General features: G+C 33.8%; 3 protein-coding genes across 4 annotated transcripts; all 3 read right to left on the minus strand.

Moving 5' to 3' along the window:
• Window positions 1–393: 393 nt before the first annotated feature.
• LOC130612046 (solute carrier family 22 member 15-like) lies at window positions 394–6,243 on the minus strand. Its single transcript, XM_057433333.1, has 11 exons — window positions 6,039–6,243; window positions 5,317–5,505; window positions 5,023–5,120; window positions 4,686–4,782; window positions 4,398–4,532; window positions 3,694–3,883; window positions 2,864–3,100; window positions 2,371–2,505; window positions 1,800–2,000; window positions 1,073–1,276; window positions 394–571 (listed from the first exon to the last, which is right to left on the minus strand). Exons 1-11 carry the CDS (start codon window positions 6,085–6,087, stop codon window positions 544–546), a joined length of 1,563 nt encoding a protein of 520 aa, XP_057289316.1. The 5' UTR covers window positions 6,088–6,243; the 3' UTR covers window positions 394–543.
• A 2,309-nt stretch (window positions 6,244–8,552) lies between these two features.
• LOC130612052 (uncharacterized) lies at window positions 8,553–10,359 on the minus strand. The gene has a single exon (XM_057433341.1). It carries the CDS (start codon window positions 9,856–9,858, stop codon window positions 9,118–9,120), a length of 741 nt encoding a protein of 246 aa, XP_057289324.1. The 5' UTR covers window positions 9,859–10,359; the 3' UTR covers window positions 8,553–9,117.
• Window positions 10,360–10,501: 142 nt separating this feature from the next.
• Window positions 10,502–17,831, minus strand: LOC130612047 (rab5 GDP/GTP exchange factor-like). Of its 2 annotated transcripts, none has more exons than XM_057433335.1 (15): window positions 17,728–17,831; window positions 17,376–17,509; window positions 16,796–16,883; window positions 16,242–16,330; window positions 16,065–16,161; window positions 15,308–15,383; window positions 15,076–15,188; window positions 13,882–14,036; window positions 13,720–13,797; window positions 13,062–13,173; window positions 12,298–12,367; window positions 11,925–11,998; window positions 11,444–11,531; window positions 11,038–11,148; window positions 10,502–10,926 (listed from the first exon to the last, which is right to left on the minus strand). In XM_057433335.1, exons 1-15 carry the CDS (start codon window positions 17,802–17,804, stop codon window positions 10,819–10,821), a joined length of 1,470 nt encoding a protein of 489 aa, XP_057289318.1. In that variant the 5' UTR covers window positions 17,805–17,831; the 3' UTR covers window positions 10,502–10,818. The 2 variants fall into 2 exon arrangements, with proteins under 2 accessions (XP_057289318.1, XP_057289317.1); XM_057433334.1 differs by having other exon boundaries at window positions 16,065–16,164.
• Between the last annotated feature and the right edge of the window lie 1,474 nt (window positions 17,832–19,305).

The following is a 19,305-nucleotide window of genomic DNA, read 5'->3' on the forward strand; positions in this document are numbered from 1 at the left end:
TTTATGGACCTTTTGGGTCCATAGAATATATATATAAAAGTAAGGCCTATATTCAGGTGGAGACTCTACATAGTGCTTGCATACTGTACAGATTGAAGGTTTTTTTTAAATTTCGTCCTTGCCTTCTTTTCTGCCCTTGGCAACCAGCTGAGCTCTCTCCTGTTGATTGATGGCATTTACGGTCCTATTAAACCTCTGCCTCATTTATTCCTTCAACAGCATATACCTTTCCTTTTCCCTACTGATAAGGCTATACTCGTGGTCACTGATAACGCTGTTTTCCATTGCCTTGCTGATCAGATTTACAATCGAGTTTAGTTTCGCCTCCGCGAGTAGCCTATCATGTTTTTTGGACTTAACACGCAACCGTTTAAAGGCTTATTATTCGTCAAGCATGTTTTCCACTTTTTTCTTTTCTAATAATACATTCCCAATAAAAATTCTAAAAATATTACAGTTCCCTAAAAACAATACCCTAAAAACACCAAATATTAGTATAAAAATGTATAAAAAATTTTTTTGAACAAGTAATTCATTTTAATTTTAAACTTTCGTTGTTAATAACTCCGATCTAAATATAAAATTCAAATTATATTGTGCTACTCTCAACAGTCTTTAAAAGAAAGGCGGGAAAAATATGGTCTGTGGGTGTACAGCTCTCAACAGTGTTAAAAAGAAAGGGAACAACTTGTTAAAAAATGAATCTTTCGTACAGAGAATTGCCGAAGGGTGAAAGAAAATATGGTCTGTGGATGTTTAATAACCACGCAACAGGTAATTTTTAATAAATTGTAACATTGAAAAAAATAGGGCAAGCTTCACTTTTCACAAATAGTCAACCTCGTCCCCAGGGTTCTTCCACGTAATGCTATTCTGACGAGAGGGCTTCGCAATATTATGGCTATTGTGTCAAAATATAATAGGCATAAAAGAGCTCTGGGGAAGAGATCGAATTTAGTCACAGACTCGAAAGTTAAGGTAATTTTTTAAAATCAGAGGAACACATTTTAATGATATTGTTTTACATGTAGTTCATTCAAATTAAAGTGTTTTCAAACATTATTTAACTCACCGTTTTTCTTCTTCTTCGATTTCATCCGTCATAACAGCGTGATAGGTGTCTTCCAAAAAGAGGCACAAGAAAGCACTAACCAAAGCCAATATACCGTTCACTGTAAACGGCAAGTGGCGAGATATTTTACTAAGAGTTTTGTTCTGTGGCGCCATTATACCGCCAATCCTTGCGCCAACATTTACGAAGCCATGGGCGCTACTCCTGAAAAACAAATTGTATTACCTCACAAACTTGTTTTTTTTAAACTAGCACTTCTTACATACTTTCTTTATAAGCTACACAAAACTATGCGTGAGTCTCAATGTTCCTTAAGCTTTTGCAGGCTCAACAGTTGTCTTTTTGTTGCTTCTTTACTATCTACTTTATTTACTAGTTTGCTAGCTCAGTTGCACTGGTGCACCAATCAAAAACCTCTGTTGTAATCACGTTTTTCGGAGAACCTTACGTGAGTTTTAGTGTAAGGTATTTCCCAGAAACTATTACAATCCTCGTTGTTTGTCCTTTTTCCTTTTACCCAATTCAGAATAGCTGTTGCTTACAAACAACATCGTTCCCAGGGCATTTTGTCTCCCATCGGCGCTGCGCTTGTCCGATCTGCAAAAAGAAACAACTGGTCCTGGGATCGAGGTTGGCTTACAAGTTGCTTTGTTTTATTAAGGATTAAAGCCTCACGTTACTTATAAAATGTTGCTTATAAAAGAAATGTTTGCTAAAATATTCTCACCTTAACACTGTGGGGAAAGATTCAGTTGTAAATACAACAATAGCATTCCATGACGCTGCTAAGAAGAGTCTGGAAACTAAAGCTAGTACATTCATAGAGATATCAAAATATTCCGTGGTGACGAAGTAAGCGATAGTGACGCCAAACGATGCAAGTGATGTGGCTACCAAGAAGAAGATTGTTGTATACTTCCGTGCTAAACTAAAGTTGAGAGAAAACAACGTATATAAGTGAATATATGTTTGGTATCACAATTTCCTCTTTTTTTATCTAAAATATCAGCTCTGCTTTCTATATACCGTGCACACCTTTCATGTGATAAATGCTTAGAAGCTGGATATCTTTTTAAAAAGAAAACGCCTCTAATTAGTGGACAGAGAGAGAAAGAGTGAACATTTGAAGTAACAGGCTTTCTGTAAAAGACACGTGTATTTGCAAATGTTATGCTTTGATGTTTGTACTTTTTCTTCCCTATGAGTTAAAATTCACCCAAAGTGTTTTATTCATAAAAAAAAATAATAAGAAGAAACAATAGTAATTAAATAAAACAATATCAAAAATCGATTGTTACCATTTTGATACTGGCCATACAAGCATCACACAAAAAGCTTCACTGAGTCCCATCAAAGCCATGTTGAGAGAAATATCACCAGAAAGTTCGCCCACACCCAACGTGAGACCATAGTAGGTAAACGATGCACCCATCCTGTAATAAATTTTTCGAAGAAGAACTTATTGGTGTTATAACGAAAATAAATTTTTTAAACACTACGATAGGAGAGCTTACGACCAGCCTACGTATCGTTTAAAATTATACAGAAGAAATACTGGGAACGAAGTTACAATCAAATTTATAGGCATATCCAAGATTAGTTTGTTGGTCGTATAGCATTCAACACAACTTCAACTGCATCACAACTTCTCAGCAACTTCGGCATTTTCTGCAGAAAAATTAAGGGGACGGAAACAAGCAAAAATAATAAAAGTTCTAAAGTAGTACCAACTTCGATCCCAAGCTCTCCCTATTTTTTCGATACGAGGAAACTCAGTTAAACGCAACTCACCACATAAAGTGAAGTATAAAGGCTTTATATCTGGTTGATCTGTTTCGTATCAACGACACATAATTATACTTTAGCATAGATTCCTTCGTTGATAACATGTCTTTGGATAAAATTTTATCAATAGCGTCCATATCTGGTTCTGGTTTTCCATTTCTTCGGGCTATTCTTCGCAATACTTTTTTCCCTGTTCTTACTTTATTGTGAGTGAAATACCAGCGGACACTTTCTGGTGAAAAACTAAAATGGATAGCGAGTTATTACCTCAATGCTAATAATTTCCGGGGTACTAATATTCATGGGTCGAAAAAATTTACATTTGTTCGTATGATTTTCGCGAATAACGTAAAAATGACCTGACAAATTTTTACGAATGTGTTGAAAATTACCTTTCGTCAAACCAAAAGATGTTACCCATATTCTTTTGACTCCATCCGAAACACTGTTAAAGAAACTTTTTACTGAGCCATTAAAAGAAAAAATTGCTGGTGCTTCTCCTTTAGTAGTGCATGAAATTAAAAGAGAAACAGGTCGCTCGATGTAAAAATTTCACTAGTCAATGACTTCTCTTGAGTGTCTGAAATTTTTAAGTAAAAACAAAGTCTAAAAAGGGTATGTCTTTTCTTACCAAAATCCAATACCAACACAGTGTTATTTACAAAAGTATAATTACCAGAGGTAACGTAAAAACGTAATATTTGAAACAAAATTTAATATTTGCTAGGAGGATAGAAAGATATTTAAAAAATATGGCATGATGCGTAAATTCAAAAAATAGGTACAACATGAGTAAATGCTATATGAAAAAGTGAATTAAAAACATCCGCACTCACCAAAATAACAACACAACCGGGCTACCTAGTGCGGTCGTAGCATAACAAAGATGGCGCCAGTTTGGTAGCAACTTAAACATGGCTCCAAATAAGATTACGCCAACTTCCCAGCCTGGTACAACATTGATAGATGTTCTCCATTCTGTTCCAACGAATTCATATATATAAACGCCAATCACTGAAAGATAACCTGAATAAATGAAAGTATGAGAGTAGTATGATTTTAGCATTAAAATTAGTATTGTTAAGGATTTCCCTTCTCTCCAAAGAAGGCTTACCTCAATGGAGATTCTGACAGGAAAGAAGATTATTTGTAATAAAAGTTTGGCGGATTGGCAGGAATCTCATTTCGGAAAAAAAGCTTAATTTTTATGAAAACTGCCAAACCCGCCTCCGACTTATATCTCCCCTTCGTAGAATGTCAATATGCATGCTTCGTGATAGATGCTGGACCAGCTTCTGGATTTTGATCTAAATTTCCTAGCCAATACCAATACTCCTTGAAAGAGGACTGCAAAACGGTTTAGAGAATTTTAGTTGTGACTTACAGGAAAATCATTTGATCTGATAAAAAAAAGTGCTTTCAAACACTGAAGTTTGTCGTTTAAAAAAAATAAAAAAGAGAGTCGCTACCGCACAGATGCAACCACTGTGGGTTGTCAATTCAAATTCATCACCAAAAACTAAATTGAGTCATATATTACCTCCTAATGAAAACCCTAAGAAAAATGCAGCAACCGCCATCATTTGCCAGTTCACAGATAAACCAAGAAGAAGGATAAAACAAAGAACGAAAGTATATGCAAAAAGAAGAGCTCTTTTACGACCAATCCAATCGCCTATAAAAACAATAAATATATCCAAAATCGAAAAGCAAAAAACAGGACCACTAACATAGAGTACTAACAAATAACACTCTTTTCACTGGGGAGTCTGCTTTCACACAAAGACGAAAGAAACAAGAGGCATTGGGATCAAAGTTGCGAACTTACCTAATTGACCAATCACTGCAGCTCCAAATAAAACACCAACCATTTGTATTGTCGTAATTGCTGTTGGTATCCAGTCTCTTGAACACACCAAACTCCACTGACGAAAAGAGTTATAGAAGAGTTATAGAATTATACCTTCGTTTCTCTACATAATTGGTGAATTACAAATCGAAGTGTTGGGCAACACCAAGACAAGCTGGTAATTTCTTTAATAGCCTTCCCTCATAACCTCATTGCCAGATGTTATTGTCTTTCGACATCGAGGCCGTCGGCAAAGTTAGCCGTCAATAAAGCGCCAACGATATCAGGCAATAAGCCTGGGGACGAGGATGCTTACCTCACTAACAATTGTGTATATGTTATCGTCAAATACGATTGTTTCGTTCCCAAACTCTGGACATGTTTTTGTCTTTCTTATGGTATAGGATATGTTACCTGAAATGAAATATCGTGAACCAGAAAAAGAGAAAATAGAAAACATGGTTTTCTCAGGCTAAATTACTATTGGCAAAAGGTAGTTGTAGATGACGGAGGGTAATAATTTTGCAGACTTAGTGTCTCGACTAAGATATATAAAAGATGAAAAGGTATAAACAGTGTTTAATTTTGTACAAGGGACAAAGTGGAATACTCGTTTCATTAAAGACGGTGCTTTCAGTCCACCAATCAGGTTGCGCGCCAGCGAAACTCATCATAATCATGCTCCATGCCCCAAAAACTCTCGTTAGCGATACAGCCACTAGAATAATGAATTGAGTGCGTCCGAAATTTCCAATTGAAGTTATGATTGCTTCCTGATAACTAAGAGTATGTCTGACATCTAAAAAGAGTGTGAGGATCTGTAGTGTAGTGGTAGCACATTCGACTTATAATCATAAAGTTTCAGGTTCGGGTCCCTACGCCGGCGCACTTAAAATGTAATGTTGTCAGCACATTTGGTGCCGTCTACTGACCGCTAACTGGCTTGTGTGGCAAGCAAGGAAGTCAGAGCAATGTTTTACGCATCTCTAGCAGACATAGTTACACACGGAGAGGAGAAGGAACCAATTATTAGGATAGAATAAACAAGGACATTAAATCTTCCCGTTACTTACTTACTAAATATCTCGTTATGGGAACTTTCTCTATTGAGTTTGCATCGCAAGAATAAATACTCTTTTCTCTGTTCGTAATTCCTAAATTGCTGTCCGGTGTGGTAGTTTGGACCGGTGCAAAATTCCTGTATCCACTGTTATTAATGGACAGTGCTTGACATATTTCCACTTGCATTAAGAATTGACCTATTTGAGAACTCCACACATTATCTATCTTTTTATTGTCAAAGCTTAGTGACAAAAAAATACAATATGCTACCTCTAGTCCCATCTTCATCGATTTGCAATTTTTCCAAAGAATCTGTCATCTTTACTTTCTAACCTTGTATGTTTTTATGGATGCTTTTTTCGTTTTCAAAAAAATAGCTTTATGTGATCTCACATTCCACTGTATTGTTGTATTCTGCGGACACAGGATTTAATAATGTTTTTTGTATAAATAACACTTTTATAATAACACATTTAATTTTAAAAATAAACACGTTTTTAATTTGAACGGCATGTTTCGACAATTTTAATTGTCATCATTTAAAGTATTAGATAATGTTAAAATCACATTTTAGTTACACTAGGTGAAGATGAGAGAAAAGAGAATAAAACAAGGGAATAAACAAGTAAGACAAAAAGAAGGAAAAATTAAGAAAAACATGAAAAAGAAATAATAAAATGTTGATTAAACAGTTAAAGTTTCTCCCATCCTTTATACAAACCTACCTTAAGTTTCAGTTGCTATTTTTAAGAGGCTTATCTAAAATGGAATAGTAGTTCTCGTTAGCTTGTTATAGCTAGCTTTACAAGTTGCACAAGAAAATTTATTTTCCTGTTGTTGGAGAGATATTTATCAACTTTAAAAAATACTATTTTAGCTGAGTTTTTTGCAGTACTTTTCATTGAGGTTTCTCTCTTCTTACCTGCTTATTCCTTTGTTATATTCTCTTTTCTCTCATCTTTCTCTAGCATAATTTAAATGTTTTTTTAAAGATATCTAATACTTTAGTTGGTAGAGCAGTTTGTAGAAATATTTAAAGAAAGCGAAAAGATCTATGACATTCCATTTTTATATTTTTTCTCAGCAGAACGAGATAAGTAAATGCAATGATAGATTAAAAAATGTAATAATAAAACTATCAATCTTGGTAAAAATAGGACGGTCACGCTCAATTAATAAACTCTCCATCAGAGTGAGTTTTAAGTCATTAGACTCATTAGAAGTTGTAAAACGATGCTGGAGAGTCATTTCAAAACATCAAATTTCAAGAACAGTAGTGGACTGAGGACTAAGTTTAACGCGCTTACTTATACGTGCAAAAATACCCAGGTGCCCAGACATACAGACTTTAAAATGGAGTTAAGTTTTGCCATAATATGTGGCGTTGAAGCCACTACACTTAAAACAGTAAACGAGTCCGGAGCGTAATGATTTGGGTATTCTGTCCCTTAAAGGCAAAACAGCTACTAAGCTTTCCTCTTGGAAGAAAATATAAAGTTTAACATCACAATAAGGCACTGCTCAAACAAGCGATGCAAACGTGTTCTAATTTGTGAAGAAAGCTTTTCTAAAAAAGGTAAAACAAAGACTCTTTCTTAGGAGGAAGAGACACCACAGGCGAAAGTTTACGAACATATAAAAATGGATATATCTTGTCGGTTTTTTTTTTCAACTTCTAATATTTTGTTAATTTTTGTAATTAACGCTAAGTATAACTTTTAGACTTATGATTTTTAGTATTATATTTATCCAAAGTTCAAAACCTTGTAACCTGATGAAGAAAATTAGAATTCTTAAAACAAATTAAGTTCAAACTAAAAAAAATGTTTTTTTTTAAAAAGTCGTTTTACAATTCGTGCTACTTAGATAATTCAGAAATAACACATTAAAAAGAACTAAATTAAAATGAACACGTCTTGATTTACAGTCAGATAAACAAAGCAGGGTTTTTTTCTGTGACATCAACTTTTTTAAGTCACGTAATGCGATCATTTAAATAGAAGGCCCATTTACTGATTCATGGGAAAAGGTCGACTTCGATGTCACAAAATGTCATCGCCACTATATGTGTTCAATTTTTTCGAATAAAACTTTGCATAATAAAATCTGGAGTGACACATAATCCCTTTAAATTTTTGTTAATAGTAAAAAAATACCGACGAATCTTCACAGCTAATGACATTAAGAAACGGGGTTTAGGGACAAGTTTAGGCAATCTCGTTCCTAGGGCTTCTTTTTCGCTTTCTGATATGTGGCTGAGCAAAAGAACGCATATCAGAAAAGGAAGAAGAAGCTCAGAAAGGGAAAAAGAAGCTTTGGGGACGAGATTGAAGTCCAGTTTTTATTGTTCACAATCTAAAAAACATAGAGTACAACCTCGTTCCCAGGTCGTTTTGCCTTGTTGGAAGTTATTAGCGGCGAAATTGTTGACCAAAAATTTAAGAACTTATTTTGCTTCATGCGATTTAGTGACACAGGAGGAGCGCTTAATTTCAATTATGTTCAAGGTGTCAAATTTTGATATTTTTTAACTAGCTGAAATGGTCCTCTAAGTTTTTGTAGATCATATAGTCCATACGAAGGTAAGAAAAGTACTGGAATTTTATTAATAAGAAATAAGACCACCAAATGCATTTAAAAAACGAATCAACTAAACGTACTTGTTAGAAGTAATTTTTGCGCGTACTGACCTTTGCACATTCGCGCAAATCATTTGCGAAAATTATTAATTACACCTAAAAGGAGAAAGTGTGAATTGTGCTGAAACAGAAATTTTGTTTTGTGTATTGTAGAATTTACGAGCTATAAAATAGTCTAATTCAGCTAAATGTTTGCAAAATGATCAATCGAAAAGTCTATACGCGATAAACCGGATATCAAAGTGGCGAAAAATTACTCTGGGTACGAGGTTGGGAAAGTGTTTTAAAATTAGGGTGGGTAAAATAAAAAGCGAAATAAAAAATATTTATTTTAAATATGCATATAAAATGTATACAAAACGGAATGTATAAAAAAGCCTTTTCCGGAAACTTTATTTTGTAAACGTTAAAATTTTGAAAGATAAGCATTATTTTTTCAGAAAAGGAAAATAAATGATTGAAATCGCTTCAAATAACCAAAGTCCGAATAACTGAAATCGGGTCAGAAATTCCGCGGGGAATGAAAATCATTTCGGATAACACAATTATGTATAAAACAAACTAGACTTACTGTATAATTCGTATGGTTTACAGCGAGACTTTTTTATGTTTAACAAAATATAAGACATTTACTAAACATGAAGAACTCTACACGGTTCAAACAAACGCGTACAGATTATTAATAAATATAACAATTTTTTTATAAACGTTTAAAGATGCTTTTTAAAAAATTCCACACCACCCTCCATGGCTAGCTTCACATCTCTCGCCACAGCTGGTTTCGACAGATCTCCACGAGTTACCCACCCGTGGTTCATTTCGGAAAATTCTTTAAAAACAAAACCATCACCAAACTTTCGTTTTAGTATTTCATTCACTCTACCACCCGTTTTATAAAAGTCAGAGTCCGCACCAGCTGGATATAACAATTGAGGTGATATTACTGACTCAGCTAGCTCTTCCACATTATCTCCAAAGACTTGACCAATATGCACGCTGGGATGCATTGATGCACCGCACTTTATCTTCTCATTTTGACACAAGTGAAATACCTCCCATGCGCCTGCGCAAAAACCGAGACAGCCAATATATTTCACGCTTTTACTTTCCATAAAATTTAAAACTTTAGCGGTGTCATCTTTAATCATAGTCTCCCATGGGAAATGTTTTAGCCATTCCATAAGCCCGTCCATTGGTTTACCTGCAACCCATGCGTCACCATGGTAAATATCCGGCAAAACCACAAAAAAACCAGCCTCGGCAAGTTGGTCACAGATCAACCGTATGCGACCACCGTTAAACCCAAATACATCATAGTACACTACTATCGCTTTATCTCCAGAGCCAGTCACATAACATGTAAGCCCATCAACATTTTCTTCGTTCCCCTTCGGAGTGTAGTCAGCTGCTAATGCAGGTTCACTACCAATTGGACAACATCCAGTAGACATTATAATTACTCTAGAAGCTAATGTACAACAAAATTTATCAAAAAAAACTACCAACGAAATACATACAGTGTGTTTAAGAAGAAAAATGATGATCTAAAAAGTTGACCCTTAATTTTAAGAGTAGAGTTTTTTCAAAACCAGCAACCCGGGTTGTTGGTTTTGACAAACAACAACACTTTTTAAGAAAAATAGTCAAATTTAAAAAACCGTAGACCTAGAAGCAGTTTAGAATACCATCACAGACACTCGAAACAAGTTATTTCGTAATATCTCTAATATCTCTATGGTAACATTCAAAACTCAAATAATACTTTTGCTGACGTCAGAATGTCCAATTATCCGAACCTTTGCAGAATATATCGCAGAAGCTGCGACTGGCGGATTATTGACTTCGTGTACCCACACGCCTGTTAAAGTCGAGATTTCAAAAGTATTGGCCATGCGACTCTTTACCAACTTAAAAATAGCCATCGAAATGACCATTTCCCCAAACATTAATCCACGGTCTCTTAAGAATACTTCATAAAAAAGTTCCAGTAAACGTCAATATAAAAATTGCTGCATCTCTTTTTGTTGACTCCACCTTCCACCAAAATTCACAGTTGGACGTTTTGTAAACACAACAAAATAAAAAAAATGTTAATTTTATCGACAACAACACGAGAATAATTTAGTTTTCAACAATATAAAAGTTACAAATAGTGGACATCCATCAAATTCATTTATCTACATCAAATCAGTAATTGTAAAACACATTCAAAAGCTAAATATCTATCTGACATTTGTCATGACAATTTCGCGTTCGTTAGTTTCGAAGATTTACTGTCAAGCTAATTATAGCAAACTGTTTTAAGCACTGGTTCCAAAGCAAAGCTCTGGTTTACTCTCATGATCATTAAAAATGTAACGATTTTTGGCATCCCACATTGGTCTGATGAACCTTCATGTTGGACACCAACTTTATATGTCAATCAATTTCGGCCTGCTTTCACTTTCGATTTGATCAATGTATAATTGCACATGTTCGAAACCTTTCTCGTGGTGTTCGTTAAGCAGAATAGCTCCTATCTAATGAGAATCAGGCAAAGATTACTTAGACGTTTCACCACGATATCGTAGGGTAAATTACAGAGAAAAAAAAATTAGTGCCAAAATAATTCCGCAGATGATATATCCCACCTGTTTTTTAAATGCATCTCGAAATTCATTCATTTCTTTGCGCATTGTTCGACATTTTTCCAATGTTTTAGCTTGACATTCGCGCAGTTGAGCAATCTCCTCTAAGTTACGCTGTATAAATAAATAAACAAATGAAGACAACTTGTTGTTCATAAACAAATAGATTAAGTTACTTTAGACGTCGTGATTGGTTATAACATCTTTAAGACGTCGTGATTGGTTATAAAAATCCTTTAGACGTCGTGAAAAATCCTTCAGACGTCGTGATTGGTTATAAAAACCTTTTAGACGTCGTGATTGGTTATAAAATCTTTTAGACGTCGTGATTGGTTATAAAAACCCTTTAGACGTCGTGATTGGCTATAAAACCTTTTAGACGTCGTGATTGGTTATAAAATCCACCTACCTGCATCTCCTCCAAACCGTCACACGTGACTGTATATTTTCGAGGGATAATTTTTGGTGTACGAATTGGTTTCTCACCTTTCATGTAACTAACAAAAATATGTTTAATAAATATTAGACACAGACTACAGAAATATGATGTAAATGTTTTAAATCAGTGTAATAGCGACGATAGGGCGGTTAGTGTATTTGGCTTATAAGAATAAAGAGGTTACAGGTAAAGATTCCACCCTGCCACATTTTCAACGTGTTATTAACAGCCAGCTTGTGTTGTGTAAAAAAAGACTGTCAATCAATCAATCAATCAATCAATCGTTAAATAATCAATCAATCGATAACTAATCAATCAATCGATAATCAATCAATCAATAAATCCATCGATAATCAATCAACCAATCAATCGATAATCAATCAATCGATAATCAATTGATAACTAATCAATCAATCGATAACCAATCAATCAACGAATCAATGAAATTTACCTATTAAATTCGTCTTCAGAAATATTCAGTGATTGCGCATCTAGGTTTTCACGAATAAACGAAACTGCGCAACACTAAAAAATATATATGAAACATTTGTAGTCAGCGGATTTGTAGTCAATGTTGAAGACAGATGTAGGTTTTTGTCACTTGTGAACGCAAGAAAAAAACGGGTGCAGGGAGCGGTAGAAGCTTCGCATTTGAATTGAGCCTGAATCTATGCGTGAGAATCACTTTTTTTATGTCAATCATAAACAAAAGTAGCTATTTAAATGATTTAAACATTTGTTTTACACGAGAACATAATTTTTATATCTCATTTACCTTTTTTTATCAAATATAAGTGAAACAAGCCATACAGAAAAGTATTTACCAGATTTGTAAAGTAATACCCTCCTTCACCAGCCATCAGTTTGTTTGGATTGCAAAACCGTGTGATATATCTAGAAAAGAAATGTAAAAACAAGTAGTCTGTGAATACTCACACGATGCTTAGTGTTTCCGAAGGTCGCCATAACATATCCAAACCTCCATAATATGAAAAAATGGCTAGCATAAGCAACAATAAAAAGAAAATGATTAAAAGTTGTACAATCAGAACTAAGAGCATGAGTATGTATGAATCATTTTACCTTGAAGATTTAAATGAGCAAACACCTGACGCTAATTCTACATCAAAAGCAGAACAATACAATATTAGATCTCATAAGATAAAGCCTTGGCTTGATGTCTTAAGAGAGCAAGGTCGATTCTTAGTTGTTATGCAACAAAACCTAAAGTTTGATGTAACTGTACACGCTTTTTATAAGGATACTAAAATTTGAAAACAGTTTTTCCTGGAGTATACTCAACAAAACTTTCATTTTTAGGATCAAAATATGCTTACGGTATGCTTATTTTTAAAAAATATAACGCTACAACTGTAATGTTCTTCTGATACAAAATGGAAACAAGGTTGAAAACATTTTATTTAATTCTCACAATCTTCTTCTGGTGAGGAAAATCAATCACAAACTTGTCGACTTTTTAAATGATTCAAGAATAGAAAGTCTATATAACTAAATCGTGAATACACTAAAGCACTATGAAAAAAAACATAGCTACATAAGGGGATAAAAGAGAACTTTTGCCACTTACTGTATGTTGGAGTGTAGGAGAGGAGGGTTAGATTGTAACACAATGTAGATAAGAGCAGGTAGAAAATCATCCGCACTTGCAATCAGTTCATTATTGGTCAGTTGTAACATACCTACAATTTGGACAGTTAAAGAAAACATGTTGAGAGATGTTCATATAGAAATGCGGTACTACTGATGACATTCTGAAAGTTGTTAAGTTCTTGTAGTGTCCTATAAAGAACTATATCAGGTGGTAATAAAAAATGAATGAATTAGGATAAATTCTCCATAGATCATTAGGCTGGACAGACAATTTTTAGAAACAATATTAAGCAAATTAGGAATTTTCTCCTGCCCCTTACATTTCACAGATTTATGTTTATCTCCTAGACAAAATTATTTGTGCAAGGCGATGTCCGTTTGGCGTGTAAAAGCAAGTACGCGATAAACACAATAAAAGTATACTATAAAAAAAAAAAAAAAATAGAGAATAAAAAATATCCTATCCTAACGAATTCAAACCGTTTCTATATCTTCAATAAAAATTTGAGGTGTATCAAGATTTTAAAGAATTCTTATCAAATAAAAAAATGAAACTTCAACATTTATACAACAATAAACAAACCAACTTTCTGACAATGACCAACATGTTTTGATAAAAAGAAAAGAAAAGATACGAAAAATAGACGTGCTACATTTGACGACACATGACAATTTATCTTGAGGAGCTCTCTTCGTGTTTATCTCAACCAGTTCTAAAGAAACATTTCTGGATGCAATATTTTATTTACACTCATTGGATTAAAAAAAGGATATGAAATCAACTCTAATAGCCGTACCTTGTTGTGCTTGACCAATTAGATTTTCAACTTCTTTATTATCCGTGTTGATGTTGACTTCTAATTGGTCGTTTGTTATCCAATTAAAACTTCGAATTCTCTTTTGCAAGTTGATATCTTTCCTCTCATCATCAGCAGAAGGATGGCAAAACACGCTATAAGAAAAAGTGAAGTCAAGTAATTTTTTTTGTATCTAGTATGCAGGTGTTCTAAAACTGGATGGCAGAATGCCCCCCCCCCCCCCCCCCCCCCCGGACCGAATAGGGTTAAGCATTTGTACAGTAAAAACAACACATTGGTAGAAAATTTAATCAAAACTTTGAATCGTTTTGTAAAAAAGTTTGAAAAATTGTCATTAGAATAAAATAATCAAAAAACTATTTCCTCATAAAATATTTTTAGGGAAATTATAGGACGTAGTGAGTGGCCTAACCATACACTTGTGTGTAGAAAAATACCAATCGTCTGCTACAAGACAAGCTGAAAGTGTGCGCAGCAATAATAACACTACTAATAAAAATATGAGTAACAAATGTGGAACATAACTATAAAAACAATTTGGGTTTAAAAGATTTTGATGAATGCCTAAGGAGATATAACGGTTTAAAAATTTTGCTGACGTCAGCAAGGACCTGCCAAAATACGAAATTTTTCTTTTTAAAAATTCGTATACCCGCTGCCTTCATCGTATAGATCTTGAAACACTGATCAGGAAAATGTATAGGTTCATGTATCTTTGACAAACGGTGCAGAGATATTAAAGCTTAAAGGGTTTTTGATGACGTCATAAACAAGTCCATTCCGGAATGGATTCGGAGACCGAGGTTTGGGTAACTTACACAAATTGGTCCCAGGTGGTCCTTAGTTACCCACGCGGTAAAAAAAGACTGACATCACCACCTCGTTTACAATTTCTTTAGCCTCAAAGTTTTAAATACACTGAAATGGCTTCACTAATGTTAATATACTTTCCTTTGACGTCAATATTATTTTAACATTAGAGTTTGTTAAATTACAGAACAACTTTATAGGTGATGTTAGTAAAGAAAATTTTGAAGAATGTAATCCACTTTGCAAGTGTCTGTCTGTCTGTCTGTCTGTCTGTCTGTCTGTCTGTCTGTCTGTCTGTCTGTCTGTCTGTGACAGACAGAAGCTCCGTATTATTATAGAGAAGAAGATCAATGTATAACATACGCTTTATAAATGTGTGTCATAATATATTTTTCGATTCCATCCATCATTGCTTCCATTTGATCAGCAGACATGTCTTTAAACGATGGATGAGATTGAATGTGAGTTGCTATTTTCTGTAAAAATAAAAATAAAATTGTAATACTTAGCAATTATCCACAATTGACATTCCAAATTCAGTCAGCTAATCCTGAAGTACTAATGAAGATATAATATTAAATATTGTGGTACTTACAGTATAAAAATCTTGAACCAGCTCGCTTTGCTGATCAACTGTCAATTTTGAATTTTGAAGAATTCGAATGATGAAGCTATGACATAAAACATAGTTGTGCATCATTTCTGTGAAGTGAGAAAATTTTTTTTACATATCAAACGTTTGTTGTACAACTCAACCAGTCTCAGAGTTTGAAGTAGTGAGGACTCATAAAAAATCTTAAAAAAACAGATTATGCAATACATACTTCATTGTGTAATAGTTTTAAAATTTTTTTTAGTGTTGAAAGTCAAAATTTTTAAAACTAGAAATTTCACCACAAAGTCAACCCTTGTGACCCTGCCATGTTGTAACATCAATGTGTAAGTTTATGTGTGTATTTTTGACCTTAATAAATTTAATGAAATGAAAATTGCACTGCAAAGAATTAGCACTGTAGCAAGTTATTTCTAAGTGCACATTTTGTTGACAATACAATTTACGGAAACATGAGGGATAGTCTTTTTTAAGCTCTGTAGATAAATGGCTGAGACAAGAACTTCCCTATATGGTTTCACATATTTTACAAGATTGGCATTTAATCATACACTGTACCACTGATTCAGGCAATAAGGAAGAATATCAACTCAAGGAGTGCCTAATTAAGAGTGGTGGGAGATAAAGAAAGCTGACATAAAATCTAGAAATTTTTTAAAAACCCGAAGAGTGTTGACTCACAGGAGTCAGTTATTGAAGAAGAAACATGTACTTAAGTATTAACAGCACTTATAGTTACCTTTTGCATCTTTCTTTGATATCCTTTGATGCCGGTCGTTTTAATGTTTTCAAAAAATCAACAAAATCTCTCGAGGTTGATTTTATTTCAGCTTTCGCTGCTAAATAAAATTTACAAGATGTTATTGAGAAAAATCGTTAAGAAAAAATAAAGAGTAAAGTAAAAAAATCATTGTACCTTCAAAATTAACTTTTCGAGAATGTACAGAGTAGGAGGGTGACGTGTCTGGTTTTGGATTCTTTTTAAAAAATTTCTTTACGCTCTCCCTGAAAGTTGAATTTTTCGTACATTAAATTGCAACAAAAAAAGACAAATACACAAGAATCTACATATATATATTTAAGATCGATGTTTTTCATGTCCTTGAACTTTACAGACAGTACAAAAGTCAGAGATTAGATCAATGTACATAATTTTGAATTGGTTAAAAAGAAATTAATGTTTGAAGGAAAAAAATTTGCTAATTGTTTTTTCTATTATTATCTAAAATTTGCCGAAAAAAAATCAAGGTGCAATCAAAAATAAATAAATAAATTAATATAACCACAGTTTTTCATAAAATTAGACTGAGATTAAAGTAATTTAAAAGTCATTTTAAATGTTTCAAAAAATGCCCCAAGCCTGTGTATTTTTACATGCAGCTAAAAACATTTTATGTTTTCTTTACGTACGAGCTTTCCAACAAATAACAAGTTTTTCTGATTTAATAAAGCACCATATATTAGTGTTACCTTTTAGATTCTTGTTTCTGCTTTTTTTTCTCTTCAAATTTATCAAACTTTAAATTAGCTGCAGCGCCATCTGTCACTGAATAAACCTCTACAATAAGTAGCACAAAAATAGATTGTATCACATAGTTACGTATTTTGCACACGCAAAATGAAACATTGGGTGAAGATATTTCTATCATAATAATATTATTAGAAACCAGGATTATAAATGCAATTTAATGAAACAAAATTTGACGTTGGCAATTTATTACCAATAGGGAAAATTCTTAATTCAAATAAAATCTCTAACAATTTTAATCAATATTTTTACCTGTTTTAAAATTTTGGCCACAACTTTATACTCGCTCATAATTAATAAATATTTTTTAGCTTCAATAACAGAAAGAACTATATTCTAAAGTTTTTTAATATAAACATTTTTTATTCATGCCAATCTGATCACCTGGGTTGAAATACTCCAAATTTAAGTTTTTGACTTTTCCTTCACCTTTAATTTTATGATGTTCAATCATAAAAAATTACTGGGCATAGTGATCAAAAATACATATGATCTTGAAAAAGAAAATAAAAAATTATTTACCAGATTCAGGAATAGGAGCAGATAAAAAATCATCTGAACTTAATGACGATTCACAGTGACGATTTTTTAAGCAAACTTCTTTATAACACTTTGAACAGTAACCTTCCCAGGTTGGATTACCAAAAAAACCACATCTAAAAATAAGAAATATATATAAATTAACACGTTTCACTTTTACATACTTTAAGGGTAATATAACGTACTTTCAATAAAAATTGTAATCACCTATTCTTTTAGTTACTTAAAAAAATTCCCTAGGTGAATTTTTCCACCATTCAGGCTGCCATGAAAAATTACAGTGAGAACATTATTGGTGATGATTGAAGATTAATTGACAACACAAAAAACTTACCCTGTCTTGCAATATAATGCGGCATTGCCCAATCTCTTTGACGAACGGCTTCTCTGAACTGCTTCATGAGCAAGCATAGCGTCCCTTGTACAATATTTATATTTCTAAATTTGCATAAATAGCATTTTGCTAAGTGATCAATTTGCATAAATAGCATTTTGCCAAGTGATCAATTTACGTAGATAGCATTTTCTAAGTGTGCAGTTTGTATAGACAGCATTTTTCTAAGGGTGCAATTTGTATAGACAGCATTTTCTAAGTGATCAATGTTGATATTGCGATTTGTGTTAATCCTGTTGTTATCTTTCAGTAACCAATACAATAGTATTAGAGACTGGTGAAGCCTTCAAGTTACCTCATCAAGGTAAGAATCATTTAACAATGGTAGCAGAGTTAAAAGGTACAGATCAACTGGCCTGGTATTTATGATCATTGTGCGAGTGACATTTGAGTTGAAAGAAAGCAATTGAGGGCACACACCCGGATGTGTTCCTTGAGGTAAGAGAGATAACTTTCCCTTTTGTTGGCTATTTGTTGACACGTGTGTGTGCAAACCAATTGGTGAAGTGGTTTGTGAACAATGGCAACAACAACATTGAAGGCTCCACCAGCGTTTAAAGAGGATGATGACTATAGCAGTTGGAAGAACGATTTGGAGATCTGGCAGATGTTTACAGAACTACCAAAGAAAAAGCAAGGTCCAGCTGTATACCTGTCACTGACTGGTCGGGCACGGGAGGCAGTACGCGACCTGACACCTGCAGAAGTGGGATCAGATGATGGTTTGGACAAGATTATATCTAAGCTAGATTCAATATATTTGAAAGATGAAAGCACAAGAGCATTTATTGCTTTTAAAGAGTTTTATGACTATAAGAGGAATAGTGGAGACAAATTTCCTGATTTTATTGTGCAGTTTGAGAAGCTTTACAATAAGATATCCAAATATGATATGGCATTGCCTGAAGCTGTCAGGGCATATTTTCTTCTCACAGCTGCGAATATGTCTGAAGAAAATGAAAAACTGGCTCGTACAACTTGTGCAGAACTCAAGTATAAGAATATGAAGGACACAATCATGAAGATATTTGGAGAACTGAACACAGCAGAAGACGCTGCACATTTGGGAGCTCTTCCTGTGAAACAAGAATGCTTATATGGAAATCTTCATGCTGATACCAAGGACAGCTTGTCAAGGAATACACGTTCAAGAATGAATCCTGTTGATAAGGATGGGAAACTCATGAGGTGCCATGAATGTGATTCAACAAGACATTTTGCTAATAAATGTCCTCATAGAAATCAAGAGCAAAGAGGTTTCAGATCACGGAACAATAGACCTACAGAAAAGAAACAAGATGTAAATGAGATCCATATCACCCTTTTTGCAGCCTCTCCAGACCAAAGGCAATATTGTCTTGTTGGAGAATCCTTTGGTAGAGGTGTCTTGGATTCTGGCTGTACAAAGACAGTGGCTGGGGAGAAATGGATGGATGAATATCTTGGGACTCTCTCTGAATCAGATAAAAATGCTGTAGTTTCAAATAGTACTGATTCTATATATAGATTTGGTGATGG

This window comes from Hydractinia symbiolongicarpus, chromosome 10, assembly GCF_029227915.1.
Source record: "Hydractinia symbiolongicarpus strain clone_291-10 chromosome 10, HSymV2.1, whole genome shotgun sequence".
Taxonomy (NCBI): Eukaryota; Metazoa; Cnidaria; class Hydrozoa; order Anthoathecata; family Hydractiniidae; genus Hydractinia; species Hydractinia symbiolongicarpus.

Coding starts and splice junctions, on each gene's coding strand:
- LOC130612047 (XM_057433334.1), bottom strand. CDS start 17,804: ATGCTTGCTCATGAAGCAGTTCAGAGAAGCCGTTCGTCAAAGAGATTG. Junction 16,165..16,241: donor TCGAAAAGTTAATTTTGAAG/GTACAATGATTT, acceptor AATTTTATTTAG/CAGCGAAAGCTGAAATAAAA. Junction 15,384..16,064: donor ATCAAAGAAAGATGCAAAAG/GTAACTATAAGT, acceptor TTTATGTCATAG/CTTCATCATTCGAATTCTTC.
- LOC130612046 (XM_057433333.1), bottom strand. CDS start 6,087: ATGACAGATTCTTTGGAAAAATTGCAAATCGATGAAGATGGGACTAGA. Junction 4,783..5,022: donor TATACACAATTGTTAGTGAG/GTAAGCATCCTC, acceptor TCTTTTCGTCAG/TGGAGTTTGGTGTGTTCAAG. Junction 3,101..3,693: donor CCGGTTGTGTTGTTATTTTG/GTGAGTGCGGAT, acceptor TATCCATTTTAG/TTTTTCACCAGAAAGTGTCC.
- LOC130612052 (XM_057433341.1), bottom strand. CDS start 9,858: ATGTCTACTGGATGTTGTCCAATTGGTAGTGAACCTGCATTAGCAGCT.